Here is a 23,738-nt window from a genome sequence, read left to right on the forward strand (position 1 = left end):
CATTCAGCCCCTTGAATCTGTTCTGCCATTCAGTTAGATCATGGCTGACCTGTACCTCAACTCCCATTTAGCTGCTTTTGTAGCATAGCGCTCAATACCCTTATCTCATAATAAAAAAAAATCTGAACATTTCAGTCTTGAGAGCTCCTATTGACTCTCAGCATCCACGGCCATTTGGGGTCGTTGGAGTTCCAGATTTCCACTGCACTTTGTGTGAAAAGATGCTTCCTGACATCGCCCCTGGATGGTCCAGCTCTAATTTTAAAGTTATGGCCCTTTGTTCTGATTCCCTCACCAGAGGAAATGGTTTCTCTGTATTTACCCGAATGAATCCTTTTATCATTTTAAACACCTCAATTCAGTCACTTCTCAACCTTCTACAATCACTGGAAGATGAGCCTGGTTTTTGCCAACTTGTCCTCATAATTTAACCCTTTTAAGCTTGATCATTGTGGTGAATCTGCTGTGCCTACCCTCCAAGGCCACTATACCCTGTCTGATGCTCAGAGCCCAGAACTCTGTGTGGTATCCAGATCGGATCTGACCAAGGTTTCATCCAACTAAAGCATCACTTCTTCCCGCTTGCACTCAAACCCCTTTGAGATAAAGGCCTTTTCGATAACATTCTGTACTCCACTCAATTTTAGTAATTAGTGTATGTGGACACCCAAATTCCTTTGCTGCACCACAGTTTCTAGAGTCTCGCCATTCAGAAAATATTCTGAATTGTCTTTCTCTGATCCCTACTCTTAGGGAAGGCAATCCACCATCCTTACCTGGTCTGGCCTACATGTGACTCCCAAAGCAATGTGGTTGACTCTTAAATGCCTTCAATTAGGGCAATTAGGGATGGGCTAGCCTAGCCAGTGACCACATCCCATGAAGGCAAGTCGATAGTGAGGTGATAGGTTAGCGTTCCCTCATGGCATCGTGACATTTGTCTGCTCCCAGAGCACAGATGAAATCCTTCCCTTGGATCTGTAAAATCAAACTCTTGGAAATGAAGGGACTCACATTGGAACAATAAACTTCGAGCCAGACACTGGCATTGACTGTAACTCTTAAACTTTGAAGTTGGATCATTTGGGAAAGGCAGGCCGAGTCATTCTTTGTTCAGTGTGGGCTCAGTGGGTCACCTCACCCAGACGTCTGGGCGACGTATCCTGAACTCGTCGTTTAGGTGGCTTGTGCCACTGGGTCAAGCAGGTTGGGAGCCTCCCCGCTCCGACCCCAGATTAAGAAATGGAGCAGGTCGGGAGGGTGGGGTTGAGGTTTCGGAGAAAGTAACTTTGGTGGTGAAGCAAGGAGGTCGTTTAGTGTTTGACTGTCTTACCCATTCACCTTAATTCTGTTAAGATGTCAAAACCGTTCCGTCAGATCTCTCGATTGTGCTCTGCTTTCAGGTATCGCAGCACGGGAAACAGCGCAAGCTCTCAAGACGCTGGCGTCAGCCGCTCGTGGGGTGGCCGCGTCGACCGATAACTCGCCAGCTCAGAATTCCATGCTGGATACAGCGCGCGATGTGATGGAAGGCTCTGCCGTGCTGATCCAGGAAGCCAAGCACGCACTGGCCTCGCCCGGAGATGCAGAGAGTCAGCAACGGCTGGCGCAGGTCAGGCACGCCGAGCATGTGTTAAAATGTCTATGTGTGTGTATGTACAAACCCAGTGTTAACCGCGCCCACAGTGTCAGCCGTAGCTCGGTTGGTAGCACTCTCACGTCTGAGTCAGAAGGTTGCGGGTTCAAGTCCCACTCCAAAGACTTGAATGCAAAAATCTAAGCTAGCGTTCCCAGTGCCATATTGAGAGAGTGCCACACTGTCGGAGGTGCCGTCTTTCAGATAAGATGTTAAACTGAGGCCCCATCTGCCCCCTTGGATGAACGTGAAAGATCCCATGGCATTCTCGCATAGAAGAGCAGAGGAGTTCACCCCAGTGTCCTGGCCAATATTTATCCCTCAAACAACATCACCAAAAAACACATCGTCACATTGCTGTTTGTGGGATCTTGCTGTGCATGAATTGGCTGCCGCATCTCCTACATTACAATGGTGATGACCTTTAATAGAAGTGCTTCATTGGCTGTAAGGCGCTGCAGGATGTTCTAGTGTCATGAAAGGCGCTATATAAATGCAAGTCTTTCTTTTCTAACCAGCCTGGCAGGAAAGAGGCTGGTTTGGGTCAGACGGCGATGGGGAGAAAGTCCATGGGTGAGCCCTGAATCCATCGGCTTTCCACTGAGCAAATTGGGTTAAAATTGCCCCTTTTATGTTTGAACCTATTTCTCTTCAGCTGGCCCTCTTCCACCCTGGATAATATACCAACAGCACCCCTGCATGGTCTCCACATGACAGCACCACCTCTGTCACACACTATTGACTCAATACGTTTCCTAACTCCTCCATTTTTGCTGTCCTTTGTCAGTGTACGCAGAGGAGCAAGCGATTTATTCAATTACCCAGCAGCGTACTTCAATTCGCTCTGCTAACCAGCACTAAGAGAATGGATGCAGTGTGTATAACTGGGCCACAGCACAGTATAACACTAGCGGAAGCAGCAACAAGGCAGCAATTGACTAGCATTAGTAAGGAGAGCCCTGCTCCCCAGCCCCACCCGTTTGTATGTATCTCTCTGTGAGCAGTCCCCAACCTTGCAATATTCTATTCAGACTCTTTTCCAACTTAGGACGTTCCCACTTCTGGTTCTCCTTGCACTTTTGAACCTGGTGCTTATCCCACCCCGTATGTAGCCTCTTCTCCATGGCTTCATACCTCGCAATGAGTTACTGGTATGGAAGAAGCTATGCCACAATTTATCTCCTACACATATCAGAATATTTTTCCTAAACGTGCTGATCTATGATAGAAAGTGTCTGAACACATATAACAAAGTAATTGATTTGATGTCATAATCTCCCTTTGAGTAGTTTCCTACCTGTTACATTCCACACTCATTCAGTGATGCCCTTTAGTGAACGAACCCTACCATCCTTATCCGATCTGATTAAGTGTGATTCCAGTCCCACATTAACCTGCTTTCTGAGGGCAACTAAGGATGGGCAATAAACGCCAGCAACACCCACATCCCAAGAATGAATTAGGAAACGTAACATTTCTATTGGATGGGAGTAGTACCTTGTTCCCAAGTCTTTTCAGTCCTGTTACTGCGAACTGAATGCTTGAAGATTCTCATAAATGACACAAGACAACCTGTTTGTTCAGGTTCTCACCTCCCCCCCGCCCCCTTTCAGGTTATCTCTCTGACCTCTTTCACGCCTACAACACTCCCTATCTCTGTAACCTCTTCCACCCTCCCTATCCCTGTAACCTTTTCCAGGCCTACAATCCTCCCTGTCCCTGTAACCTCCTCCAGCTCCTACAACCTATTCCAGTCCCTACAACCCTTTGTACTCCTCCAATTCTGGCCTCTTGAGCATTCCTGATTTTAAACACTGCGCCATAGTGGCCATTTCTTCAGCTGCCTGAGCCCTAAGCTCTGGAATTCCCTCCCTAAACCTCTCTGCGCCTCCTTCTCTCTCTCTCCCTTTAAGTCGCTGCTCAAAATTTACCTCTTTGGCCACACTTTTGGTGATTTATCGTAATGTATGACCCAGTGTCAAATTTGGTCTGATAATGAAGCTGCGAAGTGCCTCGGAATGTTTTGCCACGTTAAAAGCACTATATAATGTAGGTGGTTGTTAGTGCCTCATCCCCACATCTGCCTTATCTCCAGGTGGCACTGGCTGCGATCCTGCACTCACCATGTGGTCGATTGGCAATTTGTCCTCCTACTCTGTGGCGCATCCCCTTTGGCATAGACTGCTGCCATGCAACACGCCATTGAATCGGACGCAACTCAATCCAGTCAATGGAAGACTGGTGCTGATGAGTTCCAGTCAGGATGATTGTATCAGCATTGTTCCTTTGTCTTCTAAAGGTGGCCAAGTCGGTATCTCACTCGCTGAACAACTGTGTGAACTGCTTGCCAGGGCAGAAGGATGTGGACATGGCGCTGAAAAGCATTGGCGAGTCCAGCAAAAAACTGCTGGTCGACTCGGTAAGATTTTAGCAATGTATTATGACCCCAAACTATTTACACCATTTTTATTTTAAAACCATACAAACTACAACCAAGCACCTGGGAGACAGTCCAGGCATCGGACCAGAGTCTCACATTCAACTGCCATCACTGAAATCCTCCCCTCACTGTAAGAATCCAGCCGGAGCAGTATTACAGAAATCTGGAATCTTCATTTCCTCGTGCCCTGAGTGTGTAAGAAGAGCAGAGGAGAGTGTGAGCCTGAGACTACCCCAAATGGGAGTCCGTGTGTTAAGCACATAGTCATAACCCACATTCAAAGAAGGGAAAATAAGATTAATCCCAGCCGTATCATGCCCCACTTTTACAGGTGGCAGTTCAGAGTCTCATTGAAATGGTGGAAAGACTCACTCTTGCACCTGTTGTTGGTCAGAACATACCCAACCTGCTCCACACATTGGTAAAGGACCGTATCCAGGTGATAACCCATATCTATGTCTCAAAACACAACATCACTAAGCTCTGGCAGCACAATGAGAACACAGTATTTCCAAAAGGTGCTCAACAGGGTGCCACACAAAAGGTTAATCGGCAAGTTAAGGGCTCATGGAGTTGGGGGTAATATATTAGCATGATTGGAGGATTGATTCATGGATACGAAGCAAAGAGTGGGTATAAATGGAGCATTTTCAAGTTGGCAGGCAGTGAATATGGAATGCCACAAGGATCAGTGCTGGGACCTCAGCTATTTACAATCTATATTAATGACTTCGATGAAGACACAGTGAGTAATGTATCTAAGTTTGCTGATGACATAAAGGTAGGTGGAAAGGTGAGCTGTGGGGAGGACACAGAGAGGCTGCAAAGAGATATAGACAGGTTAAGTGAGTGGCCAACAAGACAGCAGATGAAGTATAATGTAGGGAAGAATGTTCTGTAAGAATAGAAGAGCAGAATATTTTTTGAAAGGTGTGAAACTTGTAAGTGTCGATGTTCAGAGATTTGGGTGTGCTTGTACAAGGAATGCAGAAAGTTAGCATGCAGGTACATCCAGCAATTCGGAAGGCAAATGACATGTTGGCCTTTATTGCAAGGGGATTGGAGTACATGCTACAATTGTACAGGGCTTTGGTGAGACCACATCTGGAGTACTGTGTGCAGTTTAGGTCTCCACATTTAAGAAAGGATATACTTGCATTGGCGGCAGTGCAGCAAAAGTTCACGAAATTGGTCCCTGGGATGAGGTGTTTGTCCAATGGTGAGAGGCTGAGTAAATTGGGCCTGTATTCGCTAGAATTTAGAAGAATGAGAGGTGATCTCATTGTAACATACAAGATTCTGAAGGGGCTTGATAGGGTAGACACTGAGAAATTGTTTCCGCTGGTCGGGGAATCTAAAACAGGGGCACAGTCTCGGATTAGGGACCAATCATTTAGGACTGCGATGAGGAGAAATTAGTTCACTCAAAGGGTTGTGAATCTTTGGAATTCTCTACCTCAGAGGGTTATGGATGCTCCATCATTGAATACATTTAAGACTGAGATAGACAGATTTTTCATCTCTTGGGGAATCAAGGGATATGGTGAGCGAGTGGGAAAGTGGTGTTGAAGCCCAAGATCAGCCAGCATCATTTTGAATGGTGGAGCAGCCTCGGTGGGCTATATGGTCTACTCCTGCTGCTATATCTTGTATTCTTGTGACACTTGATAAACAGGTTCACGCCCCCAGCCTGGAATTGGTTTCCAACAATGTTTGCACGTCACTCCGTGGGACTTAGTCATATCACTCTGAACCATGTGTGTAATGTGGGGTAATGTGTCTTATACCTTTAAGAATGGTAATAACAAGCTGTGTAAAGTTTTTACATATTAAAACATTGCTGGATCTTCACTGAGACACAAAGTTAAGCTATTGACGCTTCCTGTATGTCTTTGTGTGTCCCTGTGTCTGTGTGCGCGTTAGCGTGTGTGCTTATGCAAATGTCAGTGGATGTCTGCGCCCATGTGTGTGTGTATGTCTCCACGTGTTGTTACGACCGAGGTGGGAGCAATGCACTGCCAATTTAGTCCCATCACTCCACAGATTGCAGCATATTATTTGAAGTTTTCCACCCAACCAGAAAACAGCCCAATTAAACACTCTAGTAACCCCCAGAATTAAACAGACCAAACCAGGTATCTTTAGACAACAACAAATTAACCATTTATTAAAAACTAAATCTTAAACACTATTAAGATAAACCTATGTCTAAAGACCTTATATATTCTTATTTTAACCTAACTCCCCCATTCTCACACATACACTCAAAAACTAACAGTTAACCAGTTTTTCAAAAAAAAATTATGTTGTAAAAATTAGCTGTTTCTTAAGAATAAATAAATAACTGGGTGGTAGGTCTTTGTGGGTTATGTTCCTGATGGGTGAGGTATCCTAGTGCAAAAATAATCAAATGCCACTCTAAGTCTCCATGCGGATTTGATGAAACAGTCTTTCAATAGATAGGCAATCAAAGCACTTCGGCTGCAGCAGGCATCAAATGGTTCTTGAAACAGGGAGTATAGCAATAGGTCCACTCGGATTTTAAAACCGACAGTCTCTCAGTCGAAACTTGACTGCGAATTCCATAAACCGAATCAGTCAAGAGAGATTCAATCTTGAAGCAAAGACTTCTTGGATTGGAAGTAAAGAGAAGGAATTTTGCTTCCTCCAGCAATACAAATGGTCTCTTCAAAGGATTTTTTTCCTCCTTCAGCAATTAACATGGCCTGTAGCTCATTGTAGAATTTCTGCTGAGAGAAATAGCTCTTTCCTCCAGTAAGCACGCTTTGCTGATGTCTCTCAAATCTGGTTTTAGCTGGTTTTTACGTAGTCAAATTGAAACCTTATACCATGTGACCTCCTCACTCTCCTGCTGTTGCTTTGGTAACAACTGCAGCTGGCACACTGTGCCTCAGAAATCTAAAATTTCTCGCTCTGTCTTAAAGGTACACTGTTTTAAACAGAGGAGAAAAAATCAGTTCCGTGTCAGTGTGCTAGCGAATGTGTGCGTGTGCATCTCTCTCTGCATGTGTCAGCAGATGTCAGTGTGTGTGTGTATCTGTGTTAGTGGATTTCTGTGTGTGTGTGTATCTCTCTCTCTCCGTGTGTGTGTGTGTGTGTGTGTGTGTGTGTCTGTCTGCAGGTGTGGAGGTTTTATAAATGTCCGGCTGCCAATAATTGGATTAATGCCACTTTTTCAATTTTTCTCCTTCGCCTCTGTCACAGTTGCCACCAAGCACTAAGAGCTTCCAGGAAGCTCAGAGCGAGTTGAATCAAGCTGCTGCTGGCCTGAACCAGTCAGCAGGGGAGGTTGTCCACGCATCCCGGGGAACCAGTAGGCAATTGGCTGCTGCATCTGGCAAATTCAGCGAAGATTTTGACGACTTTCTGGACGCGGGAATCGAAATGGCCGGGCAAGCTCAGGTAAAGAGTGTAGCCTCGCAGTTACAGAGGTCATGAGTTCAAATCCCACCATGGCAAGTTAGGAAATTGGATTAAAATTTGATCATTTGTGGACTGGCACCAGATAAAATGATATGGGATTGTAAAAACTATTGTCCTTCAGGGGAGGGAAGCTGTTGTCCTAACCCAATCTCATGACGACATGTGATTCCAGTCCCTCACCAATGTGCTTTAATCTTAATGCCCTTGGGACAGTTAGGATTGGGCAATGAATGTGCCCTTACCAGCATCACCCGCATCTTGAGGGATAATGGGGTAGGTGAATGTGCATTTTATTGTAATTTTGTTGTATTTCTCCATTTTCAGGCCTGTTAGAAAAAAGATCAAAGAATAGAACATGGGCATCCTGGGGATAAAACTGGACTGTTCCTTTTCATAAACAGTTGCGGTTAGATTGTTATTGACATGTCTAAGATTTGTGGGTCCCCTTCACAGGAAGGGGGGGGGGGTACCCCTTTAAAAGTGGAGGTACTCATTAACTGACATCATTGGCAGTAATCTCTGAGCTACTGTGATTCTGCTACAAGCAGTCTGCCATTAATGTGAGCATTTTTGTGCTTAAGTTGGTAATTGAAATGGTTTTCTTTTAGGTTCAGTGTGAAGCATTCTCTAATGGCATGAAGCCTGACGTAGCAATCTCTTCCCCCAATAAGGTGCCTTGGGCCCAAGCTGTCAGCACACTGTAGTATAAGGATGTAAAGGGTTAATACTGAAGACAGTGAGAGACCCCTCTCAATGTACGCGCAACACTGTAACAGTCACATGCAATAGGCTTATGAAGCGGGTATAGCAGCATGAAGGATGCTAGTGTAGGTGACTTGCTGAGAGTGTACATAGTAACTGTTAATAATAGAGTTGTTAATTAACCTTTGCCAGAGTCGAAGACTTTCTCTGGTAGAACGCCCTCCAATGCTACTAATACAAACCCGACAATGCAATATGCTGGCAGTGGTTAAACAGCAGCTAAAGCAGCAGTGAAAGAAGAAACATCAGGGGAACAACAGAGAAGTTTAAAGAGAATTACTGGCCCGGAACAGTAAGAAACTACTTACCTACAGAAGAAGCTGTGTGGAGCTCCCCAGCTGTAGTGAGTCAGAACACTGATGTACAGGCTGCACCACAGAACAGAAGTGTGGTTGTCTGCAAATAGAATCCAATGATTGGGTGAGTTAAAGCCCTTTGAACAGCTTAAAGTAATTTTCTTCAGGCATTGCGCTCGAAGAGAAAAAAAAACACAGGGAAAAACCCAATCCTTCACTTGGGCTGAACGTGAGGGCGAAGAGCAGGAAAGCCCGACACAGCAGGGATATTCCATTAAGGCAAGTACGCCTGAAAAAAACAAACTGAAGTTCTCAAAGAAAGGGGAAAACCCTATTTAAACAGCAGGGAACCCTCAAGAACAGTTGTGACACCTCCATTAAAGCAAGCTAGCCTGAAAACAAGTGTTTCTTAAAGGGTAACACTTTTTTTAAAAATAAAGTCGATCCAAAATTGGGAATGCCGGAGAGTTTCCAAAATCAAGAGGTATTATGGAGAAAAAGGTTCCTATGGTTTAGAATCACTTTGCAAATCCATACAAAATCTGAAGTGGAGCAAGTGAACACCTCCCTATGTTCAGTAGGAGCGATTGCGGATGATGTAATTGCCCAACAAGGGATCAGTGAGGGTACCGATAAATTCAAAGAGATGCTCCAAGTCTTTGATAAATATTTTAATCTCCATACCAATAAAATCTTGGAAAGATCCAAATTTAATAAGCAGGTGCAGGTGATTGGCGAATCTGTAGACTCCTATATTTAATGGCCTGTATAGATTGGCAGAAGATTGTGAATACAATGGATTCAAGGCAGAACTAATCAGAGACAAGATAGTTGTCAGCACATTGGATGAATCCTTGTCAGACCTGTTGCAATCCACTGGAAAAGGCCATTCAAATGTTAAGATAGGCAGAAGTTTGCAAACAGAATAGGGACATCCAATGAGCTGAAGACAAGCCGTGGATGAGAAGGAGTCCAGTGCCCATCCAACTGGTTAAGCCAAAGCCAGGGAAACACTTTGAGCAACAGAAAAAACATACAGGTGAGAAAGCGCATGAAATAGGAAAACCTTGCTGACGTTGTGGAGCCAAGAAGACCCACAGATGAGAGCAGTACACAGCAAGCAAAGCTGAATGTTTTAAGTGTGGAAAAATTGGACACGAAGGGAAGATGTGCTGTTGCAAGATTTCTTCGCTTAAAGGTACAAATCAGAAGAACTTCATGCAAAGAGCAGTGAATCAAGTACAGCAGTACCCACAAGAGAAAGAACCAGGAGAGTTCTTGGAATAAATCGGTAATCCAGACCAAGATTTCCAGACAGCAGGCATCTATGTCAATGGACATCTTGGGAATTTTAAGCTTGACACAGGGGCTCGTGTCACACTAGTGTCAGACCAAAAGCCTTGGGTGAAGAGACATTACCTGCAACCGACAGATATACAGTTGCATGGTCCAGAAGGGAGGCAACTGCGAGTAAAAGGCAAACTGCAAGCAACTCTTCAGCAGAAAGGAAGACAACTGGTAGAGAACTTGTATGTCATACACAATCAAGAATTTTCTTTACTGAGCAGGAATGCATGTTTGGAACTGCAGTTGATTAAAAAGGTAGCTGAAGTCAAGCACACAATGATAAACAATTCCGTTCAAACAGAATTCTCGAAGATGTTACCAGGGCTCGGAAAACTAGAGACTGAGTACAGGATCACTTGGAAGGAAGGGGCCAGGCCAGTGTGTATCTTTACACCAAGAAGAATGCCGCAGCCCTTATTAACCAAAGTCCAGGAGCAATTGGAGGAGCTGACAAGAATGGGTGTTATCTCTGCGGTAACACAACCAATGGACTGGAGCTCAGTTATGGTTCCTGTCCCGAAGCCAAATGCATTTCTGCGAATATGCGCGGGCTTAACACAGCTCAACAAAACAGTAACATGTGAGATTCACCCAGTGTCTATGGTGGATGACAGTTTATCACAACTCAGAGCACCATGTTTACAAAACTCGATGCCAATCGTGGGTTTTGGCAGGTACCCCTGGATGAGACCTCAAGGTTATTGATTACATTCATAACAGCTTTTGGGCAGTTTTGTGTTAATAGGTTACTGTTTGGAATAAACTCACAACCAGAGATTTTTCAACCATCAATGTCCAGTATCCTAGAAGTGATAGGCCACACAGATGATATTCTGATACACGGAAATTCAGTGGAAGAACACAACCACACAGTCAGAGAGGTTCTACAGAGACTTCAAGAAGTGGGACTGACTCTAAACGAGAAGGGTGTGTTTTCCAAGACATCGACTCGTTTCTTGGGCCACATTGTGAGCAGAGAAGGAATAATGGCAGATCCTCAGAAAACAAGGGCCATTAAGGAATTTCCAATCCCTACAACTTAGTCATAGAGTTTATACAGCACAGAAACAGACCTTTCGGCCCATCGTGTCTGTGCCGGCCATCAAGCACTTATCTATTCTAATCCCATTTTCCAGCACTTGGCCCGTAGCCTTGTATGCTTTGGCAACCGTTCAGCAACTCCAGAGATTTCTCGGAATGGTAAATCAGCTAGCAAAGTTTTTACCTCACTTAGCACAAATAACTGATCCACTGAGACAATTTCTCAGAAAACAGCAAATGTGGTGTTGGGATGCCCACTGGGCACAAGCATTCCAGAAAATTAAAGAGATGCTAATTTCTCTGGACTTGTTGGCGCACTACAATCCTACACTGTCTACTACAATAGCAGCAGCCGCTTCTTCAGATGGCTTGGGCGCAGTTCTTTTTCAGGAGCAACCTGATGGTTCAGTACTTCAAGAGCACTGTCAGATATAGCGACATCTATGCAGTTATCGAAAAAGAAACTCTAGCTGTCACATGGGCATGTGAAAAATTTTCAGACTACATCATTGAAATGTGTGCGGTGATCGAGACAGACCACCAGCTCATTGGTTTCATTATTAGACAAAAACAAAATAGCAAAAATGCCTCTGTATATACAAAGTGTCATCTCAGATTAATGAGGTGCACATATGAAACTGTATACATCCAAGGGAAGTTCCGGTCATCACCGATGCGTTATTGTGGGTGACCGTAGATCATCCATCACAGGAAGATGTGAATTTCGGAAGTGACATCGAGTCATTCTTGCAATGACCGCACAAATTTGGCCAGAAAGCACACAGGTTGCGAGAAATGTGACAAGCACAGAAGAATGACGAAGAGTGCACTCGCGTTAGACAATATTGTACAGATGGGTGGCCACAAGAAAGTCCAAGAGCAAGAACAATGAAGACATTCCATAAGTATAGGAAATACTTTACCATAATTGCTGACTTATTACTCTACAACAACAGTATTGTTACTCCTACTTCAATGAGATCTGATATCTTAGATCGATTACACCAAGGCCATTTGGGTAGAACCAAGTGCAGAGCATGGATACAGTCTTCAGTATGGTAGCCTGGGATATCTAAGGATATCAAGACCATGATCAACAATTGTCAGACATGTGTGATCCAGAGGCCAGAACAGCACGAACCGCTGTTGACTGCCCAATTTCCAACTAGACCTTGGCAAAGGCTAGGCATAGATTTATTCATGTTTGGTGGGAAGTCATATATCATCATCATTGACTATTTTTCCAGGTGGATAGAAATCCTACGACCACCGAAGCAGTTATCAGAATCCTTATGGACCTTCGCGACGACATTGGATTCTGGATGAAATATTATTAGACAACGGCGCAGTGGTTAGCACCGCAGCCTCACAGCTCCAGCGACCCGGGTTCAATTCTGGGTACTGCCTGTGTGGAGTTTGCAAGTTCTCCCTGTGTCTGCGTGGGTTTTCTCCGGGTGCTCTGGTTTCCTCCCACAAGCCAAAAGACTTGCAGGTTGATAGGTAAATTGGCCATTATAAATTGCCCCTAGTATAGGTAGGCGGTAGGGAAAATATAGGGACAGGTGGGGATGTTGTAGGAATATAGGATTAGTATAAATGGGTGGTTGATGGTCGGCACAGACTCGGTGGGCCGAAGGGCCTGTTTCAGTGCTGTATCTCTAAACTAAACTAAATGGACCACAGTTCACAAACTAATGTTTTACCCAGTTTGCCGTGAAGATGGGCTTTCAACATCTTAAGAGCTTACTGAGGTATCTACAGTCCAATGGTGAGGCAGAACGAGGTGTGAGAACCATAAAATCTTAACTCAACAAAAATGAAGATCTTCCTATCGCATTCCTAGTTTATTGTCCAACGCCACTGCTGTGCGGATTATCACCAGCAGAATTACTAACGGGAAGGAAGTTAAGAATACAGCTTCCAATATTGCCTCAAAAATGAATGTTAGGATTGAGGACTCAAGACTACAAGAAAGAGAAAACTCCTACAGAAGGAAACAAACCGGAATTACAACAGGAGATTTCAAGCGAGAAGCTTACCCAAATTAAACAATCTTCAAGAAGTTTGGATACGTGACCTGGAACGAGAAAGTACAGTAATCCATAAACATGAAGACTATCAGTGATCATATGTTATACGAACGAATGAAGGGAACATACGAAAGAATCAAGGACTATCATTCCTGTTCCACAAAAGCAGCAGCCAATAATCCATCTGCAAGATGAAGATGAACAAACCCAAACCGAATGAAATGCTACAACCCGTAGAAACGAAAAACCAAGTCAGCAACCCAGACTTCCTCCGAAGACTACTGATCATCCCAGACAGAATACAACCAGATCAGGGAGAGTTATCAAACCTCTGATGAGACTGAATCTGTAAAGTCAGAGACTTGCGGGGGGTAGAGAGTAGTAGAGAAATCATAAATGTATATATGTTTGAAAAAATATTGGATACAGACTTGGAGGGAGGTGTAAAGAGTTAATACCGAACTCGGAGAGAGACCCCCCCCCCCCCCCCCCCCCAACCCACAAATAACTGTTCAGAGAACAGTCACATGAGATAGGCTTGAGAAGATGGTATAACAGCACAAAGGACGCTAGTTTAGTTGGCTTGCTGAGAGTGTATATAGTAACTGTAAATAATAATGTTGTTAGTAATCCTTTACCAAACCCCCTACAATGCCAGTAATACAAATCCAACCACGCAACACAGACCATCTCCCAATGAGGCAATGAAATGCTCTCCATTTCCCATTCCAAGGTCACTGTGTCAGAGACCAGTTTGTGTAGAATTGTACACAGTTTAATGCTGTGATGCCCTGTCCATGGAAATGTGCTCATCCTGGTTAGATGTAGGATCCTGACTGTGACTAGAGTTGAAGCCTGGGACAGAGTCACAAGGATCACATGCTAACCAACTCTGCTCCTCTTGAAATGGAGGTAAAGATTCCAATGTTTGGGGTTCATTTTGAAAACGAGTCCTTCTGTTGCCCCATTCCCCACCCATCTGGCCTATGATTTGTGGGCAAAGGGATGTACGTCAGCCACTCCCCACTGGCTGATTCTGCATCTTGAGCTTCCATTGAACTAGTGCCAGATGTGTGCAGAGACTCTCCATTCCAGCCCCTCGTCCAGTTCAGCCAGTTTGGGCGTCTGGGCTAGAGGGCAGTGTAATCTGGTCGGCAGCTTTCAGCTGTATGCAGCCAATGCCATGTTTGCTGCCATGTCCACCTCCTGCTCTCTTTGTGCTCTCAACACAGAAGGAGATCATTCAGACCCAACTGTGCCTGTGCCAACTCTTTTTTTTAGAGATACAGCACTGAAACAGGCCCTTCGGCCCACCGAGTCTGTGCCGACCAACAACCACCCATTTCTACTAATCCTACATTAACCCCATATTCTCTACCACATCCCCACCATTCTCCTACCACCTACTTACACTAGGGGCAATTTACAATGGCCAATTTACCTAACAACCTGCAAGTCTTTGGCATGTGGGAGGAAACCGGAGCACCTGGCGAAAACCCACGCAGACACAGGGAGAACTTGCAAACTCTTCTAGACCACTGTCTGATTAGTCCCACTCCCCAGCCATTGGTGGTGCTTTATTTCGCACTGAGGGTCTGAAATGGGAGGCCTTTTTTTTTATTTATAAGGGTTGGCTTGACTCTGCAAGTGACAGAACTTTGCACTCCCTCTTTTTTTTTCTATTCTGTGCCAGGCAAAACCCAAAGCAGCTGGTTTCTTCGAGTGCTTCACATCCAGCAGATCTGGGCTGTTTCTGTAATGATATTCCCTGTTATGTGGGCAGATCATTGGCCCCACTCTCAACTCTACTGGGAGTAGTAGCTAGATTCTATTGGGGATGGACGTGTCAGGGTTTATTTATTCTTTCATGGGATGTGGGCATCGCTGGCTCGGCCAGCATTTGCTGTCCATCCCTAATTGCCCTTGAGAAGGTGGTGGTGAGCTGTCTTCTTGAACCGCTGCAGTCCATGTGAGGTAGGAACAACCACAGTGCTGTTCGGAAGGGAGTTCCAGGATTTTGACCCAGCGACAGTGAAGGAACGGCGATATAGTTCCAATTCAGGATGGTGTGTGACATGGAGGGAAACTTGCAGGTGGTGGTGTTCCCATGCATTTCCTGCCCTTGTCCTTCTAGCTGGTAGAGGTCGCAGGTTTGGAAGGTGCTGTCGAAGGATTCTTGGTGAGTTGCTGCAGTGCATCTTGTAGATGGTACACACTGCTGCCACTGTGTGTCGTTGGTGGAGGGAATGCATGTTGAAGATTGAATGCCAGTCAAGCAGCTGCTTTGCCCTGAATGGTGTCAAGCGTCTTGAGTGTTGTTGGAGCTGCACCCATCCAGGCAAGTGGGGAGTATTCCATCCCACTCCTGACTTGTGTCTTGTAGACAGGCATTGGGGAGACAATGAGTGAGTTACTCGCTGCAGAATTCTCAGCCTCTGACCTGCTCTTGTAGCCACAGTATTTATGTGGCTGGTGCAGTTCAGTTTCTAGTCAATGGTATTCCCCAGGATGTTGACAGTGGGGGGATTCAGTGATGATAATGCCATTAAATGTCATGGGGAGATGGTTCGATTCTCTTTTGTTTGAGATGGTCATTGCCTGGCACTTGTGTGGTGCGAATGTTAGTTGCCACTTATCAGCCCAAGCCTGGATGATGTTTACGTCTTGCCGCATATGAACACGGGCTGTTTCAGTACCTGAGGAGTTGCAAATGCTGCTGAACATTGTGCAATCATCAGCGAATATGCCCACTTCTGACCTTTATGATGGAGGGAAGATCATTGATGAAGCAGATGAAGATGAGTGCTGCTGCATTTGGTATCAACCCAGTATTCAAAGGCCAGAACCCCAGTCTCCAGCTTGCTAGGGAACAGCATTGTTTTGTGGGTGGGTTTAAGCAGCATTTCTGATGGCACTCCAACTCCTGATTTGTAAGTTGCACCATTCACTCTAAAGGCCGTTCTATTCTTTTAACGCCATAGATTCTTGGATCCTGTACACGCACGGTTAATGCAATAACCCACAGAGCAAATACACAGTGCCAGCAACTTCAATCTGGAGGTCCGAATAGCAGAATTGTACAGCCACAGTGTCACGGGTCAGTGCATGCTAAGTCTGGCCTTGTTTTTATAGCAGCCAGTCCAGTTGGCAGTGGAAGACCTGTGCGTTTGCACTGAGCCCCCAGGGCAGTGGACCTTCAGCAGAAGGTGCTTTCCTTTCCGCAAACCACACTGGATGCCGAATTCAATCTCGGGATAATCCCTTCCAGCAACTGTCACCAAAAATCTCAGGGTTAGGAACCTAGAAATAGCAGGAGGCCCTTCAGCTCCTCCAGACTGTTCCCCTATTGAGTCAGATTATGACTGAGCTGTATCTTAACTCCATTTACCCGCCTTGGTCCTGTAACCTTTCATAGCCTCACTAAACCAAAAGAAGCAATCTCATTTTTTAAATTTTCACTTGACGCACCGCACCCACCACCTCCCACCCCCCCCCCCCCCCCGCCCCCCAACAGCCTCAACAGCATTTTTGAGGGAGAGAGTTCCCGAGTCCTCTCTCTTTTTGTGTGAAGTCATGCTTCCTGACATCACCCCTGAGCAGCCGAGCTCTAATTTTTAAGGTTATGTCCCCTTGTTCTGGACTCCCCCAACGTAGAAAATAGTTTCTCTCTATCTACCCGATCAAATCCTTTAATGATCTTAACACCTCAATTCATTCACCCCTTAATCTTCCTTACTCGAGGGAATACAAGCCTCGTCTATGTAACTTGTGCACATAACTTAACCCTTTTAGCCCCAGTATCTGGTGAATCTGCACTGCACCCCTCCAAGGCCTTCCTGAGGGGGTGAGTGCAAGGAGACAGTCTGTCTGCTGTTGATGCTCAGTGTTGGCCTTGGGGAGTCTGGTGTCGGTGATGGTGGAAGGGTCTGCACCCACGTTCAGGGTCTGTGTGTTCTCAGCCCAGAGGCAGCACGCACTTAGCTGCCAAAAAGTGAGCTTAACTAATTATAAGTGTCACGTGCTCTCGGGAGTGGGGGGTGTGCAATTTGGGAGAGTTTAAAGGCACAAGTGTAACTTTATTCTTTTGAGAATGTCAGCTGTAAGCCAAAGGTAGCAAGTTCACCTCTGAATCCGAAGATAGTCAGATCAAGTCTCATTACAGAGAATTGATTACATAATCCAGGCTGACGCTCAAGTGCAGTACTGAGGGAGTGCTGCACTGTCAGACGTGCCGTCTTTCAGATAAGACATTAAATCGAGGCCACCTCTGCCCTCTCAGGTGGATGTAAAAGATCCCATGACACTATTTTGAAGAAGAGCAGGGGAGATATCCCCGGTGTCCTGGCCAGTATTTATCCGTCAACCAAAATCACCAAGTCCGCAAATTGGCTGCCACACTTCCTGCATTGTAACAAAAAGACTACACTTCAAAAGTACTTCATTGGATGTCAAGTGCAGTGAGACCTCCGAGGATGTGAAAGGTGTTCTATAAATGAACACTGTCTTTCATTCCCTCTTTCTTTCTTCCTCTTCAGAAACTGAATAAAAACACAAAACAAAAGCCCTTTTTCGATCAGTGTTTGTCTTGTGGCAAATGCTGAACAGATTTTAAAGGTCCAAATTGCATGAACTATCACTGACGTAATTGAGTCAGTGCGACTCTGAATCCTGCATTTAATTACTGCCTTGTTACAGCACTGTTAGTTATTTCCAGGGTTTGCATTCTGGATTGGAAAGCAGGAGCACGCCCACTCTGATCCTTACTGCCAGCTTTCTGCACCTTGTTTAGTGTAACTTTGTTTGAATTCTTTGGAAAGATTGTTCCACTGCTTGGCACAGACATGGGATTTAGCAGTTACTTTGGGCTGAAGCACATTTAAAGGGGCATTGCCATTTTGACAGTGATGTGCAAAGTCTTTATTTATTTATTTAGAGATACAGCACTGAAACAGGCCCTTCGGCCCACCGAGTCTGTGCCGACCATCAACCACCCATTTATACTAATCCTACACTAATCCCATATTCCCTACCACATCCCCACCTTCCCTATATTCCCCTGCCACCTACCTATACAAGGGGCAATTTATAATGGCCAATTTACCTATCAACCTGCAAGTCTTTGGCTGTGGGAGGAAACCGGAGCACCCGGCGAAAACCCACGCGGTCACAGGGAGAACTTGCAAACTCCGCACAGGCAGTACCCAGAACTGAACCCGGGTCCCTGGAGCTGTGAGGCTGCGGTGCTAACCACTGCGCCGCCCATCTCTTTCTCGCACATCTCTGAGAGGAAGCTGTTGGTCAGTGATTTGATACATTTTTATACATTTTGCTTATTGTGTTGCAAATAGTTTAACAAACTCCACCTCATAAAGAGATTGCTCCTTTAATGGCAGTAGCCATTAATTGCCCCATTAACAACATTAGCCTTATTTCTCCCGAGGTGGTTACAGCCCCTTGTACCTCATACAAGGGAGCGTCCTTAGTATGCGACAGTGAGCATCAGCTGGGATCATTGGGCTACCACTCACCTCTGAGTCCAGAGACTTGAGCAGATAACCTGGGCTGACACTCCAGTGTAGTACTGAGGTGCACTATCAAGGGTGAGACATGAAACTGAGACCCTCTCAGATGGGTCTAAAAAAATTGCTCACAGCACCATTGGGAGAGGAGCAAGGGGGCTCTTCCACTGTTCAGGCCATGAGTATTCGCTCAACCAACATCACTCCAAAAAAAAAGTAATCTCTTTGATTTTCTACATGAAACAGTGTCCATAAATTCTTTTTTACGAAGCAATTAGGTTCTCAAATAAGAATCTTAAAGGATGTGGTGAGTAAGCGGGAGAGTGGGATTGCACTGCTGAGGACTGGATGGGCTAAATGGCCTGTTCTGGTCTTGCAGCATTCCATAACATTGGCTGCCACATTTACTTACATAACAGTGACTACGCTGTCAAAGTAATTCATTGGATGTGAAGTACTTTGTCCTGCGAACCTTGTAGGATGCCCTATAAATGGATGTTTTTTTCATCTTATCCTCTTTGATCCTGCCCTCGCCTGCACATTTCCAGCACGGTTCACTGGGTGTTTACCATGAGCAGGAATCCTGGCTGCGATTGGGATTGTTCCCTTCTGTGTACCTGCCCCCCTCCCAGCGCCCCACCGACCCACTGATCGCGAAACTTGCTTGTGTCTCCTTGGTGAGATCAGCTGCTGACTGATAAACACTGGCACCCTCCTGGTCTGATGAGGTGAGAATCAGACCGTGACGTTAGCCATTGGGAGACCATTGATACAAGCACTCGGAAAGCGATGCCTTCCTCGTCTCCTGGGTCTGTTGGCATCACTGTTGGTCTCCAGGCCCAACACTTGCTCCTCTTTAACACTGAGACGCACTGTTCCCGTGGATGCAATCAAGTCAGCAGAGGGTGGAAGCGGAGTTGTGTTTGGTTTCTTGAGCTGTCTAGTTGTTTTTTTTTTAATTGCTCACTGGTTGCCAGTGGAGCATTTTCTTTCCCATTTGAATTCGGCTGGATTATTGTCTAATTTTTAAAAAATATTAATTCATGGGTTGTGGGCATCGCTGGCGAGGCCAATATTTATTACCCGTCCCTAATTGCCCTTGAGAAGGTGGTGGCTTTCTTGAATACAGCTGAGTGGTTTGCTAGGCCAATTCAGAGGGCAGTTAAGAGTCAGCTACATTGCTGTGGGTCTGGAGTCATGTGTAGGCCTAACCGGGTAAGGATGGCAGATTTCCTTCTCTGAAGGACTTTAGTGAGCCAGGTGGGTTTTTAGGACAATCATGGTCATCATTACTGAGACTACAACTTTATTCCAGATTTATTTGAACAAATTGAATTTTAAATTCCCCATCTGTTGTGGTGGGATTTGAACTCATGGCCCTGGGTCATTAGACCAGGCCTCTGGATTACTGGTCCAGTAATAGAACTACCCTGCTACTGAAACCCTAAATTCTGGGCACCACACTTTAGGAATGATGTCAAGGCCTTGGGCCCGGGGTAGAGGAGATTTACCAGAATGGCCCCAGGGATGAGGGACTTCAGTTATGTGCAGAGACTGGAGAAGCTGGGCTTGCCCTCCCTGGAGCAGAGAAGGCTAAGGGGAGATTGAATACAGGTGTTTAAAGTTATGAAGGGGTTTGATTGTTTCTCTTTATCTACTCTATTGGTAACCAAAGGAAACAGATTTAAAATATTGGCAAAAAGTTGGCGGTGGCAATGACCATTTTTTTTTTTACACAGTGAGTTGTTGGGATCTGGAATGCCCTGGCTGAAAAGGTGCTGGAAGCAGATTCAATAGTAACTTTCAAAGGGGAATTGGATTGCTCCTTAAAAAGAAAAAATATTTCTCTCAGGAAAGAGCGGAGAGTGGGATTTATTGGATAGGTCTTTGAACCAGCCAGCACGGTCGCGATAGACCGAATGGCTGTATGATCCTGTAATTCAAAGGCTGCTGTTGTAGACTGACTAGTCTGATGCTGCCTAGTACAGAATGAGAATGGAACACTAATAGTCGACTATTGTGAGAGACAGCCAGCCTGTTCAGAACAACAGTGTAAACCATTAAATGTTTTGCTTGTTTTCATACAGACAAAAGAGGGTCAGATCCAGGTCGTTGGTAACTTGAAGAATATCTCCATGGCTTCCAGCAAACTGCTGCTCGCTGCCAAGTCACTATCTGTTGATCCAGCAGCACCCAATGCCAAGAATCTCCTGGCAGCTGCTGCCCGGTAAGGACTGCTTACATTCATTGTGCTTAGCCCATGCTGGAGCTCCGCATTGGCAAGTGTTTGTGTGGTGGCTCAGTTTGCAGCAGTCTTGCCTCTGAGTCAGTCCCACTCCAAAGACTTGAGCACAAAATCCAGGCTGACACTCCAGTGCATTACTGAGGGAGTGCTGCGCTGTCAGAGGAGATGTTTAAACTGAGACCCCTCACAGATCCAGATAAAAGATCCCCTGGCACTATTTGAAGAAGAGCAGGGGAGCTCTCCCCAGTGTCCTGGCCAATATTTATCCATCAACTAACACCACATGCTGTTTGTGGGAGCTTGCTGTGCGCAAATTGGCCACCACTTGTCCTGTATTGCAACAGTGATTACACTTCATTGGTAGTCAAGAGCTTTGGGATGTCCTGAGGTCACGAAAGGTGAAAATCCTTCTTCAAATCTTCAGATTAATGGGAGCATATAAGTCAATGAACCCGACCCAGTTGAAGAGGTGTTGAAGTGCTAATTTAACAGTCGGTGTATCCAATGTTTTACAGGGCTGTTACAGAGAGTATCAATCAGTTGATTACACTGTGCACCCAGCAGGCTCCTGGCCAGAAGGAGTGTGACAACGCTCTCCGAGAGCTTGAGGTACAGAATGAAGCCAAACTCTGACCAAATGTACTCTTGCTTAAGCCTTGCTCATTTACATTGTGGATGTTAATATGCTCGCTGGTTCTTAGCTGTTCCATCAATCATTTTTGCTATGAAAACAAGGTGGCCAGTTTACCTTGGCAGCAGTAACCCGCCTGTCTGGAGTAAACTTAATAACATGCCCTGAGAATTGCAAAATTCCATGTTTAGTTAAGAGATTTGAATTCAGCAAAAAGAGGCTGAAGATTCCATGGTTCTGGAGCCAAGGCACGTATGGCATTTAAGAGGTGGAGATGGATTTTACATGGTCAGCATAACAACCGTCTAAATCACGGAGGCTAAATAGGAACCATAATGGACCTATGGAGAGGCAGGTTACATTGGAGATCCCATTGGACTGTAACATTTGATTGTACAGAAGGAGGCTCTCAGGCCCACTAGGGGTAGCATTGATATTGGTGTTTGTGGGAATGCGAGATGTGCTTGTGGTGAATCCGCCTGTTTTACCTCTGTGCACAATGACAATGAAAATGAAACTGAGCAGTGTAAACCAGACTGCTAGTTCACCATGAGCCTCTAGGCCCAATGGGGGTCATTGCAAGTTATGAGAATGAATGAAATGCATTTTATGGAAGGTTTATTGATAGTCGTCAGCCATTTGCAAACCTCAAACCATGGCATTTTGGGGATTAAAGGGACACTGACTCTTCAAGACCACTGGATGTTGATGCACAGTGTCCACAAAGTTAAAGACATTTGTTATAACATAAATCTTCGCAAAATTTGTCATTCCAGTCAATAATGTATGATTTTGTTTTCCCTGTAAAGGGTGTGCAGGAACAGAGACACCTGGAGGTTGATAGATACAAATACTTGAAGGTGGCACGACAAGCTGAGAAGGCTGTGTTTAAAAAAAAAACATAGGGAGAGACGTAACGTACGAAAGAAAGGAAGTTATCTGTCACCTTTATGAATTACTGGTTAGGCCCCAGCTGGAGTATTGTAACCAGTTCTGGGCACTGCAGTTGAAAGATGCTGAGGCCTTAGGGTGTAGAGGAGATTTACCAGCATGGAACTAGGGTTGAGGGATTTCAGTTATCTGGAGCTACTGGAGAAGTTGGTCGTCTTCTCCTTAGGGCAGCGAAGGTTAAGGGGAGATTTAATCGAGGTATGCAATATCGTGACGAGTTTCAATGCAGTAAATAAGGAGAAACTGATGTCAGCAGCCGGAGAGTTGCGACCAAGAGGACACAGATTTAAGATAATTGGCAAAAGAACCAGAGGGGAGATGAGGAGATTTTATTTTTTACACAGAGAGTTGTTGTGATCTGGAATGCGCTGCCTGAAAAGGCAGTGGAAGCAGATTCAATAGTAACTTTCAGAAGGAAATTGCAGTGCTGCGGGGTAAGAGCAGGCGAGTAGGACATTTGGATGGTTCTTCCCAAGAGCAGGTACAGGCACGATGGGACGAATGGCCTCGTTCTGTCCTGTATCGTTCAGTTACCCCAGACTCTCTGAATTCCCTCCCACCCTGCAGTACAGACAGACTGTAGGAAGTGTGTTTGATTCTGTCCATTTCTCCAGTTCTATGTTAGATTGTTTTACTCTTGGGAGTCAGTGAAGGCATTCATTTTCCAGGCATATGAAAAGGAAGCTGAGATGAATTAACCAAAGGTGTATCTGCAGCTGCAAGCTCGTTGCCGAGTAGTTCTCTGAGTCAGTTAGTTAATTAGTTCTGGCATTGCTTGACAAACCATGATTACATTTCACTAACTTGCAGTTTTGTTTACAGACTGTCAAGGGCATGCTTGATAACCCCAATGACCCCGTGAGTGACCTATCCTACTTTGATTGCATTGAAAGTGTGATGGAGAATTCCAAGGTAGATTAAAGTTCCTTTTGGAGGAATTTGGGAGAGTTCGGTTTGTGACTTCCTGAGACATCTCTAACAGCACTTTTCCCTTTGCCTGCTTGTCACTGCTTCAGGTCCTTGGAGAGGCCATGACTGGGATCTCTCAGAAAGCCAAGACGGGTGATCTTCCAGCATTCGGAGATTCTGTCGGCGTTGCCTCCAAGGCACTGTGTGGCCTGACGGAGGCGGCAGCTCAGGTGAGCAACAATTTCCCATTCCACCCTCGCAGCCCTGCGATCAGGAGGCCTTTAGTCCCGCTTTCGTAAGAGGAGCTTTCAGCGAAACCAAACCATGGAATTGTTCCCGAAGCAATCGAATGTTGCATTGGGTGGGACTTGAGCAGCAACCTGCACCAAGATGGGCAGACTGGCCTTCCTCGTCAGTAATTATCTTGTGATGGAAAATTCATTATGGTTCAGTAAAGTTTAGTGTTTACAGGACTCTTTTTTTTTTT

General features: G+C 45.3%; 1 protein-coding gene across 7 annotated transcripts in view; it reads left to right on the forward strand.

The window, feature by feature from the left end:
* The window catches only part of tln2b (talin 2b), a 293,811-nt gene that overhangs the window by 201,766 nt on the left and 68,307 nt on the right, over positions 1 to 23,738 (forward strand). For all 7 annotated transcript variants that reach the window (XM_068015241.1, XM_068015242.1, XM_068015244.1 and 4 more), the window contains 7 exons: positions 1,404 to 1,612; positions 3,936 to 4,055; positions 7,302 to 7,499; positions 20,603 to 20,742; positions 21,276 to 21,369; positions 23,165 to 23,254; positions 23,359 to 23,481. In XM_068015241.1, the coding sequence (XP_067871342.1) occupies positions 1,404 to 1,612; positions 3,936 to 4,055; positions 7,302 to 7,499; positions 20,603 to 20,742; positions 21,276 to 21,369; positions 23,165 to 23,254; positions 23,359 to 23,481 (974 nt within the window). The remainder of the gene's footprint in view (positions 1 to 1,403; positions 1,613 to 3,935; positions 4,056 to 7,301; positions 7,500 to 20,602; positions 20,743 to 21,275; positions 21,370 to 23,164; positions 23,255 to 23,358; positions 23,482 to 23,738) is intronic.

The sequence above is a fragment of the Heterodontus francisci genome, chromosome 35 (assembly GCF_036365525.1).
Source record: "Heterodontus francisci isolate sHetFra1 chromosome 35, sHetFra1.hap1, whole genome shotgun sequence".
NCBI lineage: Eukaryota > Metazoa > Chordata > Chondrichthyes > Heterodontiformes > Heterodontidae > Heterodontus > Heterodontus francisci.